This window comes from Pristis pectinata, chromosome 43 (genome assembly GCF_009764475.1).
Source record: "Pristis pectinata isolate sPriPec2 chromosome 43, sPriPec2.1.pri, whole genome shotgun sequence".
In the NCBI taxonomy this organism is placed as follows: domain Eukaryota; kingdom Metazoa; phylum Chordata; class Chondrichthyes; order Rhinopristiformes; family Pristidae; genus Pristis; species Pristis pectinata.
In genome coordinates this window covers 532,354-552,520 of record NC_067446.1, presented here as the reverse complement: position 1 = coordinate 552,520, position 20,167 = coordinate 532,354, and the positions used below count along the sequence as shown (strand labels likewise).

Below are 20,167 nucleotides of genomic sequence, written 5' to 3'. Positions count from 1 at the left end.
TACAGTGCCAGAGGCGCAGGTTCAATCCCGACCTCCGGCGCTGTCTGTGTGGAATTTGCATGTTCTCCCCATGGGTTTCCCCCGGGTGCTCCGGGTTCCTCACAGTGTGTGGGTCGGTGCTGGAATTGATATGAGAGAGAACCAGCAGAGACCCGATGGGCTCAATGGCCTCCTCTGTCAGGAGACATTGGGAGAAGGAAGTGAAGCAAAGAATCAGACTTCAGGTGACCCGGAAAATGAGGATGGGTTCCTCTGCCCAGCCTGCAGCCCAGTTGCCATCCCTTGCAGGGGTGTTGTAGTTATACTGCAGGCTGCGCACGGCTCCTGGGTATGCCCCTTCCCGCCGGACCGGTGGGGTGGTGAAGGTCCCCCCCTCCCCAACCCCGTTCAGTAACAGGCGGAGCAGCAGTGTGGGGAATTCATATCGTCACTCTCAGCCGCAGGCTGCTATTTCCATTTCAAAGGGGCACTTCCTCCTTCAAAGTCCCGTATTCCTTCTCCCGGAGCAGGGCTTTGAAGCCCCTCGGCATTCGGATTTCCAGTAAAGGGGGGACTGGTGGGATAATTTCCCTGAAATACAACCCTTGTACGTGTGTGTGTGTGTGTGTCATTTATGTGTATGTCATTTATGTGTGTGTCTGTGGGAGCTATGTGTGTGTCTGTGTGATCTGTGTGTGTGATCTATGTGTGTGTGTGTCTGTGTCTCTGTATGTGTGTGATCTATATGTATGATCTGTCCGTGTCTGTGTGTGTGATCTATGTGCTAGTCTATCTGTGCGTGTGTATCTATGTGCGAGTTTCTGTGAGAGTATGTGTGTGAGAGAGAGTGTGTGTGTGGGACAGTGAGTTTCTGTGTGTGTTTATGTGTGTGAGTGAGAGTGAGTTTCTCTGAGTGAGTTTCTCTGTGTCTGACAGTGAGTTTCTGTGTGTGTGTGTGTGTGTGTGTGTGTGTGTGTGTGTGTGTGTGTGTGTGTGTGTGTGAGAGAGTGAGTTTCCCTGTGTGTGTGAGAGAGTGAGTTTGTCACTCTCAGTACTGGGACACACACACAAACACGGTGTCAAGGGGGGAATCAATCCCATTGACCAGTCTCACATACCACAGTTCTCGCAGGCCTGAGGGCTAAACATGCTTCCTGATCGATATCTCAGCTCATCGCTCCCTCACCGTTGACACCAGTGGCCATCAGTCAAACAGACAAAGCCCCCTTCCCCCCCCACTCATTGCTGGCAGAGGTTAAAGGTTATCGCAATCGAAATGGACGTAAATCCGATGTGGGCAACTGCAGAAGGTGTGAGAAATCGAGCAGACTGACACCAGGACCAAGATGTTTGTGGTTTGAAAATAGATCGACCCAGCATGGTGTCTGCTCTCTGGGGAACACACACTCTCGATTCTGATTCGGGGCTGTGGATCCGGGAGAGGAGGATTGAGAGATGATCCTGCTTGTGTGTGGGCAACTCCACGGGCCCCCAAGAATTCCAGCTGCATTGCACTCAGGGCCCCGGGAGAACCTGGCACACGGCGAGGCAGTTAATGGAGTGGGAAAGGCTGGATAAACATACGAGGGAGAGAGGGATGGCGGGTGATGGAGAGGCGATTGTGGGGTACAGTCAGAGAGTCACACAGCACGGAAACAAGCCCTTCAGCCCAACTGGTCCATGCTGACTCTGTTGCCCAGCGAGCTGGTCCCATCTGCCCGCATTTGGCCCGCAGCCCTCTGAACCTCTCCTCTCCATGGACTTATCTAGATGGCTTTTAAACGTTGCTAATGTGCCCGCCTCAACCTCTGTTTCTGGCAGCTCGTTCCAAATACGCACCTCCCTTTGTGTGAAGAAGCTGCCCCTGATGTCTCTCCTAAATCTCTCGCCTCTGATCTTAAACCTATTCCCTCTTGCAGAGGAGATTTACCAGGATGCTGCCTGGATTGGAGAGCATGTCTTATGAGGATAGGTTGAGCGAGCTAGGGCTTTTCTCTTTGGAGAGAAGGAGGATGAGAAGTGACTTGATAGAGGTGTACAAGATGATAAGAGGCATAGATCCAGTGGACAGTCAGAGATTTTTTCCAAGGGCGACAATGGCTAACACGAGGGGACATAATTTTAAGGTGACTGGAGGACGGTATAAGGGGGATGTCAGGGGTAAGTTTTTTTACACAGAGTGGTGGGTGTGTGCAATGCACTGCCGGCAGAGGTTGTGGGGGCAGATACATCAGGGACATTTAAGAGACTCTTAGATAGACACATGGATGATAGAGAAATGGGGGGCTATGTGGGAAGGAAGGGTTAGATGGATCTTACAGCAGGATAAAATGTTGGCACAACATTGTGGGCTGAAGGGCCTGTACTGTGCTGCAGTGTTCTATGTTCTCTTGTTTTTGGCACCCCGTCCCTGGAAGGAACACTGCCTTCACCCTGTCTGTGCCCCTCATGATCTTATACACCTCCATCAGGTCACCGCTCAATCTCCTACGTTCCAGGGAGTAAAGTCCTGGTCTACACAACCTGTCCTTGTAACTCAGGCCCCCAAGTCCAGGCAACGTCCTGGTAAATCTTTTCTGCACTCTTTCTCGTTTAATAACAACTTTCCTACAACAGGGTGACCAAAATTATACCCAGTACTCCAAGTGCGGCCTCAGCAATGTCTTATATAACTGCAACATAGCGTCCCAAGTCCTGTACTGAGCCAGTCCCATTTGCCCGCGTTTGGCCCACATCCCTCTGAACCTTTCCATGTACCTGTCCAAGGGTCTTTTAAATGTTGTTAATGTACCTGCCTCACCCACTTCCTCTGGCAGCTCGTTCCACGTATGGACCACCCTCTGTGTGGAAAAACCTGCCCCTCAGGTCCCCTTTAAATCTTCCCCCTCGCACCCTCAACCTATGCCCTCGAGTTTTGGACTCCCCTCCTGGTGTGTAACTGGAGTCACAGAGTCAGAGAGAGGTGCAGCACACAAACAGGCCCTTCAGCCCATTGAGTTCCATGCTGACCACCAACATTTACAGCAGTCCTACATTTCATTCTCCCCGTATACCTGGCCGTCAACTCCACCACCACCCCCCCCCCCACCCCACCTCCACACTGGGGGCAGTTTACAGTGGCTGACTCACCCACTGGGTCACACATGTCCCTGGGACGAGGGAGGAAATCCACGCGCTCACAGGGAGAACGGACACTGGCAGCACCGGAGGCAGGGATCAAACTCATGTCACTGGAGCCATGAGGCAGCAGCTCTCCCCACTCTGTCACCCCAAAGATCCGTGAGTTCAATTCCCAGCCCGGGACTTCAATTCACGGAAATAAATGACCCAGGTGTTGTGATAACTGTGAATCCTGTCTGGCTCATTGATATAGTCACAGAGTCACTCAGCACGGAAACAGGCCCTTCAGCCCAACTCCTCCATGCTGACCACGATTCCCATCCAAGCCAGTCCCATTTGCCCGCATTTGGCCATATCCCTCCAAACCTTTCCTATCCGTGTACCTGTTCAAATGCCTTTTAAATGTTGTTAATGTACCTGCCTCAACCACTTCCACTGGCAGCTCGTTCCATATACGGACCACCCTCTGGGTGAAAAAGTTGCCCCTCAGCTCCCTATTAAATCTCTCCCCTCTCACCTTAAACCTGTGCCCTCTGGTTCTACATTCACCCTATCTATGCCCCTCATGATTTTATACACCTCATTCTCCTAAGTTCCAAAGGAAAAAGTCCCAACCTGCCCAACCTCCCTCCATAACTCAGTCCTGGCAACATCCTCGTAAATCTCCTCTGCGTTCCTTCCAGCTGAATGGCACTTTTCCCACAGCAGGGTGACCAAAACTGAACACAGTATTCCAAATGTGCCCTCACCAACTGCAACATAACGTCCCAACTTCTATACTCAGTGCCCTGACTGATGAAGGCCAGCGTGCCAAATGCCTTCTTCACCGCCCTGTCTACCTGCGACAGCACTTTCAGGGAACCATGTACCTGTACTCCAAGCTCCCTCTGTTCTACAACACTCCCCAGGGCCCCACTGTTCACTGTGAAAGTCTGACCCTCACTTGTCTTCCCAAAATGCAACATCTCGCACTTATCTGAATTAAACTCCATCTGCCATTCCTCAGCCCACTGACCCAGCTGATCAAAGTCCCCCTGTAAACCACTGTCAACTGATGTAACTGAAGTTGCCATCCATGGCAGGTCTGGGTCTACACTTGACTCCGGACCTGTCCCTGTACTGTCATGGTAGTGTAGCGGTTAGTGTAACGATATTACTGCGCCAGTGACCCGGGATCAATTCCCACCGCTGTCTGTAAGGAGTCTGTACATTCTCCCCGTGTCTGCGTGGGTTTCCTCCGGGTGCTCCGGTTTCCTCCCACATTCCAAAGACGTACAGGTTAGGAAGTTGTGGGCGTGCTATGTTGGCGCCGGAAGCGTGGTGACACTTGCGGGCTGCCCCCAGCACACTCTGCGCGAAGGATGCATTTCACTGTGTGTTTCGATGTACGTGTGACTAATAAAGATATCTCATCTTATCCTCAGCTCTGGGACAATGAAGGATGGGCGATAAGTACTGTCACTGGCAGTGACACCCACAGCACGTGGAGAGCTGCCCCCGTGGTGTGGAGGTGAGTGGTGGGAGAATGGGAGGGAAGTGATGGGAATGAAGGAGTGCACAAGTCACCGGGAAATAAGTGCGGCAGGGGGATCGCTCCAGGAGCTGGCATAGACTCAAAGGGTCAAGCGGCTTCCTCTGTTGTGAGAAAATACAAAGAATGCACAAGGCTTGATCAGTAAGTTTGTGGATGACGTGAAATTAGGCGGTGCTGTTGATAGCGAAGAAGGTTATTGTGGATCTTGATCGGTTGGGGAAGTGGACCGAAGAGTGGCAGATGGATTTCAGTACAGAGGAGCGTGAGGTGATGCATTTTGGAAAGTCACACCAGCATAGGACGTACTATGAATGGTAGGGCACTAGGGAGTGGAATGGAACAGAGGGACCCAGGAGTACAGGTGTACAGTTCGTTGAATGTGGCGTCACAGGTAGACGGTGGTGAAGAAGGCGTTTGGCACGCTGGCCTTCATCGGTCAGGGGTGAACAGGAGTTGGGACGTTATGTTGCAGTTGTACAGGACGGTGAGGCCGCACGGAGCACTGTGCACAGCTTTGGTCACCCTGTTGTAGGAAAGACCTGGTTAAACTGGAGAGAGCGCAGAGATTTACGAGGATGCCGCCAGGACTCGAGGGCCTGAGTTATAGGGAGAGGTTGGCCAGGCTGGGTCCTTGTTCCTTGGAACGTAGGAGAATGAGGGGCAACCTAATAGAGGTTTATAAAATCACGAGGGGCATAGATGAGACCATAAGATGTTGGAGCAGAATTAGGCCATTCGGCCCATCGAGTCTGCTCCACCATTGAATATGGCTCATTTATTTTTCCTTCTCAAACCCATTGTCCTGTCTCCTCCCCGTAACCTTTGATGCCCTTACTAATCAGGAACCTATCAACCTCCACTTTAAACACACTCAGTGACTTGGCCTCCACAGCCGTCTGTGGCAACAAATTCCACAGATTCACCACCCTCTGGCTGCAGAAATTCCTCCTCATCTCAGTTCTAAAGGGACGTCCCTTTATTCTGAGGCTGTGCCCTCGGATCCCGGACTGTCCCACTGATGGGAACATCCTCTCCACATCCACTCTATCCAGGCCTTACTGTATCCAGTAGGTTTCAGTGAGATCCCCCCCTCGCCCTTCTGAACTCCAATGACTACAGGCCCAGAGCCAACAAGCACTCCTCATACGTTAACCCTTTCATCTCCGGGATCATTCTCAGAAACATCCTCTGGACCCTCTCCAGGGCCAGCACATCCTTCCTTAGATATGGGGCACAAAACTGCTCACAATACTCCAAACGTGGTCTGACCAATGCCTTATAAACCCTCAGCATTACATCCTTGCCTTTATATTCTAGTCCTCTCGAAATGGATGCTGACATTGTATTTTCCTTACTACCGACTCAACCAGCAAGTTGACCTTCAGGGAGTCCTTCACTGGGACTCCCAAGTCTCTTTGCACCTCCGATTTCTGAATTCTCTCCCCGTTTAGAAAAGAGTCTATGCCTTTATTTCTTCTACCAAAGTGCATGACCGTACACTTCCCTACGCTGTATCCATCTGCCACTTCTTTGCCCATTCTCCCAACCTGTCAAAGTCTTTCTGCTTCCTCTACACTACCTGCCCCTCCACCTATCTTTGTATCATCCGCACACTTGGCCACAAAGCCATCAATTCCATCAAACAGATCATTAACATATAACGTGAAAAGCAGCAGACCCAACGCTGACCCCTGCGGAACACCACTAGTCACCAGCAGCCAAGCAGAAAAGGCCCCCTTTATTCCCACTCTTTGCCTTCTGCCTGTCAGCCAATCTCCTATCCATGCTGGTACCTTTCCTGTAATACCATGGGCTCCGATCTTGTTTAGCAGCCTCATGTGCGGCACCTTGTCGAAGGCCTTCTGAAAATCCAAGAAAATCCAAGGACTCTCCTTTGTCTAACCTGCCTGTTACTTCCCGAAAGAATTCCAACAGATTTGTCAGGCAAGATGTCCCCTTAAGGAAACCATGCTGACTTAGGCTTATTTTATCATGAGCTTCTAAGTACTCTGAAACCTCAGCCTTAATAATGGACGCTAACATCTTACCAACCACTGGTCAGGCTAAGCGGCCTCTAATTTCCTGTCTTTTGCTTCCCTCCCTTCTCAAAAAGTGGAGTGACATTTGCGATTTTCCAGTCCTCTGGAACCATTCCTGACTCTCGTGATTCTTGAAAGATCACTACTAATGCCTCCACAATCTCCTCAGCTACCTCTTTCAAAACCCTGGGGTGTAGTCTGTCTGGTCCAGGTGACTTATCCACCTTCAGACCTTTCAGCTTCCCAAGCACTTCTCCTCAGTAATAGCGACCACACACACTTCTGCCCCCGACCCTCTCGAATTTCTGGCACAAAATACTTATTCAGTTTGTCCGCCATCTCTTTGTTCCCCATTACTACCTCTCCAGCGTCATTTTCCAGCAATCCCATGTCCACTCTTGCCTCTCTTTTACTCTTTTTATATCTGAAAAAACTTTTGGTATCCTCTTTTATGCTATTGGCTAGCTTACCTTGATATTTCATCTTTTCTCCCCTTACTGCTTATTTTGGTTGCCTTCTGTTGGTTTTTAAAAGCTTCCCAATCTTCTAGCTTCCCGCTGGTCTTTGCAATATTGTACGCCCTCTCATCTGCCTTTATGCTGCCTTTAACTTCCCTTGTCAGCTACGGTTGCCTCATCCTCCCTTTAGAATGCTGCTGCTTCTCCGGGATTAACTGATCGTGCGTGAATGGTCAGTCTTTTCCCCCCGGGTCGGGGTGTCAAAAACTGGGGGCGTAGGTTCAGGGGAAAGATTTAAAAGGGACCTGAGGGACTGGTTGGGCCGAAGGGCCTGTCTCTGCGCTGTGTTGCTCTGTGACTCTATGAAGGTGAAATAAATACGTCTGAAAGGGAGGTGTGCAAAGAGAGAAGGAACGAGGTACACAGAGAGAGAGAGAGAGAGAGAGAGTCGGGGCAGAGGCACAGAGGAGGGATGGGCGGGGAGAGAGGGAGAGAAGTAAATAGAGAGACAAAGGGCTGAAGCCCCGTCATAAGGACTCGCGTGCATTTTCCCCTCTGTTGGCACCTCCACTAATGAGCTTTACTGTACAACGGATGAGCAGGAGCCCAGGGGGATTCGGAACCTCTCTCTCTGTTGTTAGCAGACTGAATTAAGGAGCTAATGGGAAAACACGATCATCGGGATTTAATAGGGAATTGGACATAAGCAGCTTACTGCACCGATCTGCTCGTCAGGGGAGAGTCGTACTGCGGGGTGGTGGGCAGCCGGCCAACTATAGGAAATTCCGCGGCATGTCCTGTGTGGAGGTTCACCCCCACCCCGTCCAAGCTGTTTGCTGGGGCACTCCCCCCTCACACTGTGCAGCACACCCTCAGCATGGCCCTCCCGCGGCGTGGCGCTCCCTCCTCACCGCCCCTCCTGCAGCGTGGTGCTCCCTCCTCACTGCCCCTCCTGCAGCGTGGTGCTCCCTCCTCACCGCCCCTCCCACAGCGTGGCGCTCCCTCCTCACTGCTCCTCCCGCAGCGTGGCGCTCCCTCCTCACTGCCCCTCCCGCAGCGTGGCGCTCCCTCCTCACTGCCCCTCCCGCAGCGTGGTACTCCCTCCTCACCGCCCCTCCTGCAGCGCGGCGCTCCCTCCTCACCGCCCCTCCCACCGTGCAGCGCTCCCTCCTCAGTGCGCCCCCACAGCGCGGCGCTCCCTCAGCACTACCCATTGCAAACCAGGCAAAGGTAGGGAGGGGCTGAGGAAGGCAGAGAGCGAGGAAATACCGGAGGATTAAGGAGAATGAGATAAACAAGAAAGAGGCAGACAGAGTGAATGTAGGGAGGGAGAGAGGGAGGAAGTGAGAAGGGGAGAGAGGTGGGGGGGAGGGAGAGAGGGAGGGAGAGCGGGAGAGAGAGGGAGATCCAGCAGAGAGAGACGGATGTAGAATCGAGGGAAGTACAACGAGTTGAGTCAGAGGCAGTGGGAGTGGGCAGAGTGAGAGAGGTATCGAGGGGAAGGGGAGCTGGTGTCTGCGGGCTCTGCTCAGGATTGTTTCACGGACATCAGCGCCAGGCTGTGGAACTGCATTCAGAGCAGCTCGGAATACAAATGTGCCCCTCACCACGGGACGTCTTGTGCAGAGACGGCTCCGGTGTAGCGTCCAACATGGGGGTTGGGTGGGGGTGGGAAGACACAGTCCTAACCAGGAGATTGTGGGAGGGGCGGCGAGGAGAGAGGGGCAGCGAGGAGGGAGGGACGGCGAGGAGGGAGGGGCGGCGAGGAGGGAGGGACGGCGAGGAGGGAGCGCCGCACCGTTTGGTCTGCCCTTTGGATAGACGTGGAAGGTCCCACAGTCACTATCAGATGTTTAGCAGGCTGTTCTCCCTGGTGTTCTGAACCCAAAACCTGTCGCTCCCCCGGTGTCCACTGAACAATGTCATCCGGTCAGTAGTCACAGGGATGTCTTGGGATCTTGCTGTGCGCTGCCTGTGTCGCAGTGAGCCAGTGCCTGGGATCTTGCTGTTCCCTGTCTGTGTCACATTGAGACGGTGCAGAGTCAAGCATCTAGGACAGAGTCACACAGCACAGAAACAGGCCCTTCGGCCCAACTCGTCCATGCTGTCCAAGGTGCCTTCCTGAGCCCGTCCCGTTTGCCTGCCCATGTCCCTCTAAACCTTTCCTATCCATGGACCGATCCAAGTGTCTCTTAAATATTGTTAACGTCCCTGCCTCACCCACTTCCTCTGGCAGCTCGTTCCATACACCCACCACCCTCTGGGTGAAAAACCTGCCCCTCAGGTTCCCATTAAATCTCTCCCCTCTCACCTTAAACCTGTGCCCTCTAGTTCTTGATTCCCCAACCCTGGGGAAAAAGACCGTGCGCATTCACTCTATCTCTGCCCCTCATGATTTTATACACCCCTATACAGTCGCCCCTCAGTCTCCGACGCTCCAGTGATAAAGGTCCCAACCTGCCCAACCTCTCTCCATGATTCAGTCCCTCGAGTCCCGGCAACATCCTCGTGAATCTTCTCTGCGCCTTTCCCAGTTTAATGACCTCCTTCCTGTTGCTGGGCAACCAGAACTGCACACAGTACTCCCAAGTGCGGTCTCACCAACAACTTGCACAGTTGCAACACAACGTCCTGGCTCCTGTACTCAGTGCCCTGACTGACGAAGGCCAGCGTGCCAAATGCCTCCTTCATCGCCCTGTCTACCTGTGTCTCCACTCCAGGTAACCCCAGGGTCTCTCTGTTCTACAACACCCTCCAGGGCCCTGTCATTTACTGTACAGGCCCTGCCCTGGTTTAACAGACCAAAGTGCAACACCTTGCACGTGTCAGGGTTAAACTCCGTCTGCCGTTCCTTGGCCCACTTCCCCAGTTGATCTCGATGCTGTCGTAATCTCAGGTAGCCATCGCCACAGTCCACAGCACCAACAAATTTGGTGTCATCTACAAACGTAGTAACCAGGCCAACTGCATTCTCCTCCAAACCGTTAATATAGATGACAAACAACAGAGGACCCAGCACTGATCCCAGCGGCACACCACCGCTCACAGGCTTCCAGCCTGACTAACAACCCTCCATGACCACCCTGTGACTCCTTCTATCAAGCCAAATTTGTACCCAATTGGGATATAACCTTCCAGACCAACCTACTGTGCAGGACCTTGCCAAAGGTCTTGCTAAAGTCCATGTAGACAACGTCCACCGCACTGAACTCATCAGTCCTGTTGGTCACCTCATCCCAAAACTCAAAGTTGGATCTTGCTGTTCCCTGCGTGTGTCTCAGTGAGAGACAAGGCAGAGCCAGCTCCTGGGATCTTGCTGCTCCCTGTGTTCCAGGAACCGACGGCACCCTGTGACCCGCACAGTGCCCTCGGTCTGAAGTCAGTGTGATCACCACATCATCACTCTGCCCTGTCAGTACAAACTAATTTGTTTGTAACGCGTCAGAAAGTAATTGGGGCTTTGTAGATATTGATTGTTTTCACAGATCAGGTTGCATTGAGTCTGCTTCTGGCAGCAGTCTGCAGGCACACCATCCCGACCTCTCACCACACCCTCCTCCAATCCACCCCTCGAGGGGTCCCAGACAGTACAGGGCTGATGGGTGCTGTAATATGCTGAGCTCGGCAGCCAATTTCCACAGAGCAAGCTCCTGCAAGCAGTGCTGTGGTAGTAGAATCATAGGACAGTACAGCACAATACAGGCCCTTTGGCCCACAATGTTGTGCCGACCCTTAAACCTCGCCTAAAACTATCTAACCCTTTCCTCCCACATATCCCTCTGTTTTAAATTCCTCCATATGCTTATCTAGTAATCTCTTGAATTTGGCCAATGTACCTGCCTCCACCACCGCCCCAGGCAGCGCATTCCACGCCCCAACCACTCTCTGGGTAAAAAACCTTCCTCTGATATCTCCCTTGAACTTCCCACCCATTACTTTAAAGCCATGCCCTCTTGTATTGAGCCAGATATATCTTTGCCCCTCAACTCTGGGGGGACTTCTGTGTTGATTACCGCTCAGGGGATCTTATAATGTCCTGGGGCAGAGGGGATATGGGTTTAAAGTCTCAACTCAAAGACCGCCCCTCCCATGGTGCGGTGCCCCTCCTCGCTGCCCCTCCCACGGTGCGGTGCTCCCTCCTCACCGCCCCTCCTGCGGCACGACGCCACCTCCTTACTGTGCCTCCCGCAGCGCGGCGCTCCCTCCTCCCCGCCCCTCCCACGGCACTCCCTCAGCACTGGGAACATCAGCTCCCTGCTCCCATCGCTGGACAAATCCAATTCCTTCAACTATTTATTAAATTCCCTTCTTGAAGCCAATGTCTAAAACTTCCACCAACACAACCGAAGAAAGGAATTCCAGGAAATAACAAACCATCTGAAGAAACGCTCAGTGCAGGGATGGCACGGGTCAGACACAGGGTGCACCTCCCTCCGCACTGTCCCGTCACACACTCCCGGGGTCAGACACAGGGTGAAGCTCCCTCCACACCGTCCCGTCACACACTCCCGGGGTCAGACACAGGGTGAAGCTCCCTCCACACCGTACCATCACACACTCCCGGGGTCAGACACAGGGTGAAGCTCCCTCCGCACCGTCCCGTCACACACTCCCGGGGTCAGACACAGGGTGAAGCTCCCTCCGCACCGTCCCGTCACACACTCCCGGGGTCAGACACAGGGTGAAGCTCCCACCGCACCGTCCCGTCACGCACTCCCGGGGTCAGACACAGGGTGAAGCTCCCTCTTCACTGTCCCGTCACACACTCCAGGGCATGGGTGAGATGAGTTCAGGGCTAAAGGCACAGCTGAATGGGAATTATGGGAGGGTTGCAACATCAGAGTCGCTCAGTGTTCTCAGGGGACATGAGGGCTGGAGGGGGTTACAGGTACAGGGAGGGGTGTAGGGGCTGGAGGGGGTTACAGAGGGGTGTAGTGGCTTAAATATTGGAAATGTAAAGGTCCATCAACCAAATCTCATCCAGGCCTCTGGACCTTCGTAAGTCCCGACCTCTCCTCTCCCCCTCTCCCCCTCTCCCCCTCTCCCCCTCTCCCCTCTCCTCTCTCCTCTCTCCCCTCCCCCTCTCCCCCTCTCCTCCCTCTCCCTCTCAGCTGGGTCCCCACAGCAGGGAGTGGGAGAAGAACAGCAAGGGACCCACGAGAAGCTGTGGCCTCCTTCACCACCTCCTCCGCCGTTTCACCCCCATCCCATGACCGGAGGACAGTGATGCCCTGAATTTTAACATCTTGAATCGAAGAGGATGCCTCCCGCAGCGCGGCGCTCCCTCCTCACCCCCCCTCCCACAGCGCGGCGCTCCCTCCTCACCGCCCCTCCCACAGCGCGGCGCTCCCTCCTCACTGCCCCTCCCATAGCGCGGCGCTCCCTCCTCACCGCCCCTCCCACAGCGCTCCCTCCTCAACGCCCCTCCCACAGCGCTCCCTCCTCAACGCCCCTCCCACAGCGCGGCGCTCTCTCCTCACCGCCCCTCCCACAGCGCGGCGCTCCCTCCTCACCGCCCCTCCCACAGCGCGGCGCTCCCTCCTCACCGCCCCTCCCACAGCGCGGCGCTCCCTCCTCACTGCCCCTCCCACAGCGCGGCGCTCCCTCCTCACCGCCCCTCCCACAGCGCGGCGCTCCCTCCTCACCGCCCCTCCCACAGCGCGGCGCTCCCTCCTCACCGCCCCTCCCACAGCGCGGCGCTCCCTCCTCACCGCCCCTCCCACAGCGCTCCCTCCTCACCGCCCCTCCCGCAGCGCGGCGCTCCCTCCTCACCGCCCCTCCCGCAGCGCGGCGCTCCCTCCTCACCGCCCCTCCCACAGCGCTCCCTCCTCACCGCCCCTCCCACAGCGCGGCGCTCCCTCCTCACCGACCCTCCCGCAGCGCGGCGCTCCCTCCTCACCGCCCCTCCCGCAGCGCGGCGCTCCCTCCTCACCGCCCCTCCCGCAGCGCGGCGCTCCCTCCTCACCGCCCCTCCCACAGCGCTCCCTCCTCACCGCCCCTCCCGCAGCGCGGCGCTCCCTCCTCACCGACCCTCCCGCAGCGCGGCGCTCCCTCCTCACCGTCCCTCCCGCAGCGCGGCGCTCCCTCCTCACCGCCCCTCCCGCAGCGCGGCGCTCCCTCCTCACCGTCCCTCCCGCAGCGCGGCGCTCCCTCCTCACCGCCCCTCCCGCAGCGCGGCGCTCCCTCCTCACCGCCCCTCCCGCAGTGCTCCCTCCTCACCGCCCCTCCCGCAGCGCGGCGCTCCCTCCTCACCGCCCCTCCCGCAGCGCGGCGCTCCCTCCTCACCGCCCCTCCCACAGCGCTCCCTCCTCACCGCCCCTCCCACAGCGCGGCGCTCCCTCCTCACCGCCCCTCCCACAGCGCGGCGCTCCCTCCTCACCGCCCCTCCCACAGCGCTCCCTCCTCACCGCCCCTCCCACAGCGCTCCCTCCTCACCGCCCCTCCCGCAGCGCGGCGCTCCCTCCTCACCGCCCCTCCCGCAGCGCGGCGCTCCCTCCTCACCGCCCCTCCCGCAGCGCGGCGCTCCCTCCTCACCGCCCCTCCCGCAGCGCGGCGCTCCCTCCTCACCGCCCCTCCCGCAGCGCGGCGCTCCCTCCTCACCGCCCCTCCCACAGCGCGGCGCTCCCTCCACGCGTGCCAGGGGACACAGTTAAGGGAAACAACACTTGCCTTTCCCAACCCCCCCACCTCGCCCTCCACCTGCTGCCCACCTCTGGTGTGAGTGGGTGGGGGTACGATGCCAGGTGCCTGCTCCCCCCCTTCCCCACAGGACCCCGAGACATCACCGAAACCAATCACACGATCACGCTCTGTGACACAGGTGTACTCCATCCTCCCCGCTGCCCCTCCACCGTCACTCCCCCTCCCCGCCCCCTCGCACCGTCACTCCCCCTCCCCACCCCCCTCGCACCGTCACTCCCCCTCCCCGCCTCCCCTCGCACCGTCACTCCCCCTCCCCGCCCCTTCTTGCACCGTCACTCCCCCTCCCCGCCTCCCCTCGCACCGTCACTCCCTCTCCCCACCCCCCTCGCACCGTCACTCCCCCTCCCCACCTCCCCTCCACCGTCACTCCCCCTCCCCGCCTCCCCTCGCACCGTCACTCCCTCTCCCCACTTGCCCCTCCACCATCACTCCCCCTCCCCGCCCCCCTCGCACCGTCACTCCCTCTCCCCGCCCCCCTCGCACCGTCACTCCCTCTCCCCACCCCCCTCCACCGTCACTCCCCCTCCCCGCCTCCCCTCGCACCGTCACTCCCTCTCCCCACCCCCCTCCACCGTCACTCCCCCTCCCCGCCTCCCCTCGCACCGTCACTCCCCCTCCCCACCTCCCCTCCACCGTCACTCCCCCCCCCACCCCCCTCGCACCGTCACTCCTTCTCCCCACCCCCCTCCACCGTCACTCCCCCTCCCCGCCTCCCTCCACCGTCACTCCCCCTCCCCGCCCCCCTCCACCGTCACTCCCCCTCCCCGCCCCCCTCGCACCGTCACTCCCCCTCCCCGCCCCCCCTCCACCACTCCCCCTCCCCGCCTCCCCTCGCACCGTCACTCCCCCTCCCCGCCTCCCCTCGCACCGTCACTCCCTCTCCCCACCCCCCTCCACCTTCACTCCCCCTCCCCGCCTCCCCTCGCATCGTCACTCCCCCTCCCCGCCCCTTCTCGCACCGTCACTCCCCCTCCCCGTCTCCCCTCGCACCGTCACTCCCTCTCCCCGCCCCCCTCCACCTTCACTCCCCCTCCCCGCCTCCCCTCGCACCGTCACTCCCCCTCCCCGCCCCTTCTCGCACCGTCACTCCCCCTCCCCACCTCCCCTCGCACCCACTCCCCCTCCCCGCCGCTCCTCGCACCCACTCCCCCTCCTCGCCGCTCCTCGCACCCACTCCCCCTCCCCGCCGCTCCTCACACCCACTCCCCCTCCTCGCCGCTCCTCGCACCCACTCCCCCTCCCCGCCGCTCCTCGCACCCACTCCCCCTCCCCGCCCCCCTCGCACCCACTCCCCCTCCCCGCCGCTCCTCGCACCCACTCCCTCTCTTCCCCCCTTCCCCCCTCTCTTCCCCCCCTCCATTTTCTTTGCCTCTCATCTCCTGCCCCAGGTACCCTCCCTCTCTGCCACTCCCAGGTGTCTGTCTCACTGCCTCTGGTGTCCTTTCCCAGGGATCCCTTTACCTCCCTCCCTCTGTCTCCTTTCTCTCTCTCTGCCTCGTTGTCTCCTTTCCCAGGTATCCCCCCGTCTCTGTCTCGCTTCTCAGAGATCCCTCCCCCCTCTCTCCCTCCCCCCTCTCTCCCTCCCTCCCTTGCTCCTTTCTCTGTCTCTTTCTCCCTCTGGCCAGGTATCCCTTTCTCTCCCTCCCTCCCTCCCTCCATCTCCTTGTCTCTTCCCCCACCCTCCCTGTCCCCCTCCCTCTCATTGCATCTCCCCCTCTCCCTGTCCCTCCCACCCTCTCTCTCCCCGTCTCACACACACACACACACCTCCCCTACCTGACACAGCACCTTGTTTTGTTCCTCTGCTTTCTCCACCACACACATATTACATCCCATCGCGAGGGAGAGAGGTGGGAGGCTGCCTCTGCGGGAAGGGTCTGAGCCACCTCTCTCTCGAGCTCCAGGCTCAGTCGTCGAGGGCCGGGCTCCCTCTCGGTGCACCGACGCAGCAGTCAGACCCTCTTCCCGTCCCACCTGCCGCCGCCGTTCCGTCCGCTGCCCAATTCCCAGGTGATGCCAAGCAGGGACATGGTGTCCGGAATCTCATCGTGATGCCGGCTCCTTCACCGGTGGACCTCTCCCCTGGACAACGTGCCCTCCCTGGAGGACACCTCGCAGCCTCCCATCACCGTGCCGGCAGCCCACGTACGCTCGCTCGTTCACACACAGCACCGCAGTACAGCAGGCAAGAGGGTCAGCAAACAGAGAATGAAAGCTGCCTCATGCATATTAATGAGCCTATATTGAATATTCATCGGGCTGGTGGGGGGGGTGGGGGCGGAGATGTGCTGATGTGGGATGGTGTGTGTGTGACCGGTGGTGGGAAGGGCGCCCCTGTGTGGGGAGCTGCAGATCTGCAGCAGTGCGGAGCCTCGGAGTGGGTACAGGGGAGGGAGGGGGAGGGACAGACAGAGAGAGGGAGATGGAGAAGGGGAGAGATGGAAAGTGCGAGAGAGGGAGGGGGATGGAGAGAAAGAGAGATGGATTCACTGAAGAACAAGGCACTCAGTTTGACATTTCCACCTGGATCTATGGACGGCGCGGTGCTCCCTCCTCACCGCCCCTCCCGCGGCTCGGCGCTCCCTCCTCCTCGCCCCTCCCGCGGCTCGGCGCTCCCTCCTCCTCACCCCTCCCGCGGCGCGGCGCTCCCTCCTCACCGCCCCTCCCGCGGCTCGGCGCTCCCTCCTCACCGCCCCTCCCGCGGCGCGGCGCTCCCTCCTCCCCGCCCCTCCCGCGGCGCGGCGCTCCCTCCTCCCCGCCCCTCCCGCGGCGCGGCGCTCCCTCCTCCCCGCCCCTCCCACGGCGCGGCGCTCCCTCCTCCCCGCCCCTCCCGCGGCGCGGCGCTCCCTCCTCACCGCCCCTCCCACGGCGCGGCGCTCCCTCAGTACTGTTTCAGTTATGCCCTTTATTGGGGTTTTAGGGACTGGATGGAGCCCAGTGGTGGTAACACAGCCGCATCCTACTTTTAGTTGGATTGGCTCGGATGTCTGAGACTGCCTCTGAAGATAAAACGTAATTAATTATAGATCAGTTTGAACCCTGAGGGGAAGCTATCACTAAACATCAGGCACCTGATGTACTCACTCTCTGGGCCTGTGATCTGTCATCGGCCATTCATTCCTTTCACTTATTCCTTTCTCAGGAGCTACCATCACTGCCAAAGCCACCCCGAACTGCCCCCAAGAAGGAGGGTGAGCTCTCCCTCGAACCGCTGCGGTCTGTGTGGGGCAGGCGCAGCTGGAGAGGAGGTTCCGGGATGTGGACCCAGCCACGGTGAGATATTCCCATCGGGATGGGGGTAACCTGGAGGGGAATCTGCAGGTGGTGGTGTTCCCCTGCCCGGCCTTAGGAGGGCCGTACCACACTGTGGGAGGGGTGGCGAGGAGGGAGGGCTGTGCTGTGGGAGGGGCGGTGAGGAGGGAGCGCCGCGCTGTGGGAGGGGTGGTGAGGGGGGAGGGCCGTGCTGTGGGAGGGGCGGTGAGGAGGGAGCGCTGTGGGAAATGCAGTGGGCCTGATCTGACATGAACTCAAGGCCCCCGGGTGCATCCGACAGCAGGGAGAGGGGTGGAGATCTTCCCCATGACCTGGAGCTAGATTTGGTCCTTGCGCGATGATCTGGGCTTGCCCTCAGTTTTCTGTGGGATCCTGCTGTGCGTCAGCCCTTTGGAATCACGGCAGAGCGTTGGCTTCAAAGAGCTGGCCGAGCTCCGGGAGGCACAGTGGGAGGGGCGCGGGGGTGGGGGACGGATGGTGAGGGAGGGATGTGGGAGGTGAGGGAGAGGTGTCCCAGACCGTCAGCCTGCTGTTGTGGGAGCTGGGGGTGAGTGGTGGGTGGCGCGGAGCCGGCTGCTCTCTGCACAGATCAAACGGCATGCAGCACACGGCAGGGTGTGTCTGAATTATTCATGCACATTGTCCAGGCAGAGGCTCTGATCAAAATTCTGCTCCAGTGCAGCGCGGAGCAAGCGGTTCTCCTGGTTCCCTCCGATAAATCCCTCCCTCCCACCCACCACACGGGGCACACGTCCAGCCCGTGTGTGTGTGTCCGTGTCTGAAATGCCCTGTGTGTGTCCGTGTCCGAACTGCCCTGAGTATGTGTGTCTGAACTGCTCCGAGTGTGTGTGTGTCTGTATACAAACTGCCTCGTGTGTGTGTGTGTGTGCACGCGAACTGCCCCGTGTGTATGCTCGAACTGCCCCGTGTGTGTGTGCAAACTGCCCCGTGTGTGTGTGCGCGCGCGCGAACTGCCCCATGTGTGTGTGCGCGCGCGTGAACTGCCCCGTGCGTGTGTGTGCGCGAACTGCCCCGTGTGCGTGCGTGGGCAAGCTGCCCTGTGTGTGTGTGTGTGTGTGCGTGTGTGTGTGTGTGCGAACTGCCCCATGTGTGTGTACGAACTGCCCCATGTGCATGTCCGTGTGTGTGCGAACTGCCCTTTGTGTATGTAAGTGCGAACTGCCCCGTGTGCGCGTGTGAACTGCCTCGTGTGCGTGTGTGTGCGAACTGCCCTATGTGCATGTGTGCAAACTGCCCAGTGTGTGTGAACTGCCCTGTGTGTGTATGTGTGCGCATACTGCCCCGTGTGTGTGTGTGCGCGAACTGCCCTGTGTGTGTGTGTGTGTGTGTGTGTGTGTAAACTGCCCCGTGTGCATGTGTGTGCGTGAACTGCCCTGTATGTGTGTGTGCGCGCGAGCTGCCCCGTGTGCGTGTGTGTGCACGCGCCAGGGCTGTCTCAGCAGACGGGGATGTGAGGGTGTTCACCTGCAGCAGCCTCACTGGGCTATTTGACTGCTGGAAGCTTCATACTCCTTTGCCCACCCTGCACCTTACTGGCACAGCCGATGGACGTGTTCTGGGATCTGTGTCTGGTGGTGGTGTGGGGGGCTCACCCGAATTTGGCAGCAGGCCCGGTTCTGGAGTGACAGGGTGCCATCGGCCAGGCTGCACCACCTGCTGCAGTGCGGTGTGGTGGGGGGGGGGGGGGGGTGTGAGAGTACCGCGGAAGGGGCAGTGAGGAGGGTGCGCTGCGGGAAGCGCGTGCTCGCACGCACCCCCCCCCCCCGCGCACCCACCCCCCCCCACGTCCCCCCCCCCGCACACCCCCCACGTGCAATTCTAGCCATGGTCCGGCTGAGGATCATTTGTAATATATCCAAGTTTGCTGGTGAAATTGGTAAATTGGTTTATCATTGTCCCATGTACTGACGTACAGTGAAAAACTTTGTTCTGCATGCCATCCATACAGATCGATTCATTACACAGTCCACTGGGGTTGTACAAGGGAAAACAATGCAGAATAAAGTGTCACAGTTACAGAGAAAGTGCAGTGCAGGTAGACAAAAGGGCCACGACGAGGTAAATCGTGAGTTCGAGAGTCCATCCTATCATACGAGGGAGCTGTTCAATCGTCTTATAACAGTGGGATAGAAGCTGTCCTTGAGCCTGGTGGTACGTGCTTTTGGGCTTTTGTATCTTCTGCCCGATGGGAGGGGGGGAGAAGAGAGAATGTCTGGGGTGGGTGGGATCTTGGCTGCTGTACCGAGGCAGTGGGAAGTGTAGACAGTCCATGGAGGGGAGGCTGGTTTCCGTGATGTGCTGAGCTCTGTCCACGACTCTCTGCAGTTTCTTGCGGTCCTGGCCAAGTCGTGATGCATCCGGATAGGATGCTTTCTGTGGTGCATTGATAAAAGTTGGTGAGGGTCGACGGGGACATGCTGAGTTTCCTCAGCCTCCTGAGGAAGTAGAGGCACTGGTGAGCTTTCTTGGCCGTGGCGTCTACTCGGTTGCACCAGGACAGGCTGATGTGGGTGATGTTCACTCCCAGGAACTTGCAGCTCTTGACCCTCTTGACCTCAGTGCCATTGAAGTAGACAGGATTGCCCCACCCCCCTTCCTTAAGTCAATGAATGGGCTGTGAGAAGGGTGCAGAGTCTTCAGAGGAAAACAAACAGGGTAAATGAACGGGCAAGAGCATGGCAGAGGGGGTATAATGTGGGAGGCTGTGTGCTGGTCTCTATTATAGGATTTGTGTACAAGAGAGATCCTGCTCCAATTACCTAGAGCCCTGGTGAGTGCACAGTTGCAAGACCGTGTTCAGGTCTGGTCTCCCCACCCAGGGAAGGAGAGACGTGACGAGGGAAGACCCACCTGGATTCCTGAGGGAGGGGCAGTGCCGAGGGAGATGAAAGACATCTCGAAATGTACAGGCTCCTTCTGAGGCTCCACGGGCTAGATGTGGGGGTAACGTTTCCTCTGGTGTCGGGGGAAGGGGGGGCTGAACACAGGTCCCAGAATAAGGTGCTGGTTGTTCGCTCCCCCCTCCCACGGCACGGTCCTCC

The 20,167-nt window shown here is 58.2% G+C and overlaps 1 protein-coding gene across 3 annotated transcripts in view; it reads right to left on the bottom strand.

The window, feature by feature from the left end:
* Positions 1-16,040, bottom strand: part of LOC127566572 (PDZ domain-containing protein 4-like) — a 41,339-nt gene extending 25,299 nt beyond the window's left edge. The window contains exon 1 of one of the 3 annotated variants that reach the window (XM_052008989.1): positions 15,609-16,040. In XM_052008989.1, coding sequence (XP_051864949.1) covers positions 15,609-15,668 — 60 coding nt within the window. In that variant the 5' untranslated portion in view covers positions 15,669-16,040. Of the gene's footprint in view, positions 1-9,587; positions 9,634-15,608 lie in introns of those variants that run through there. The other 2 variants (XM_052008990.1, XM_052008991.1) reach the window with 2 other exon arrangements.
* Positions 16,041-20,167: the final 4,127 nt, after the last annotated feature.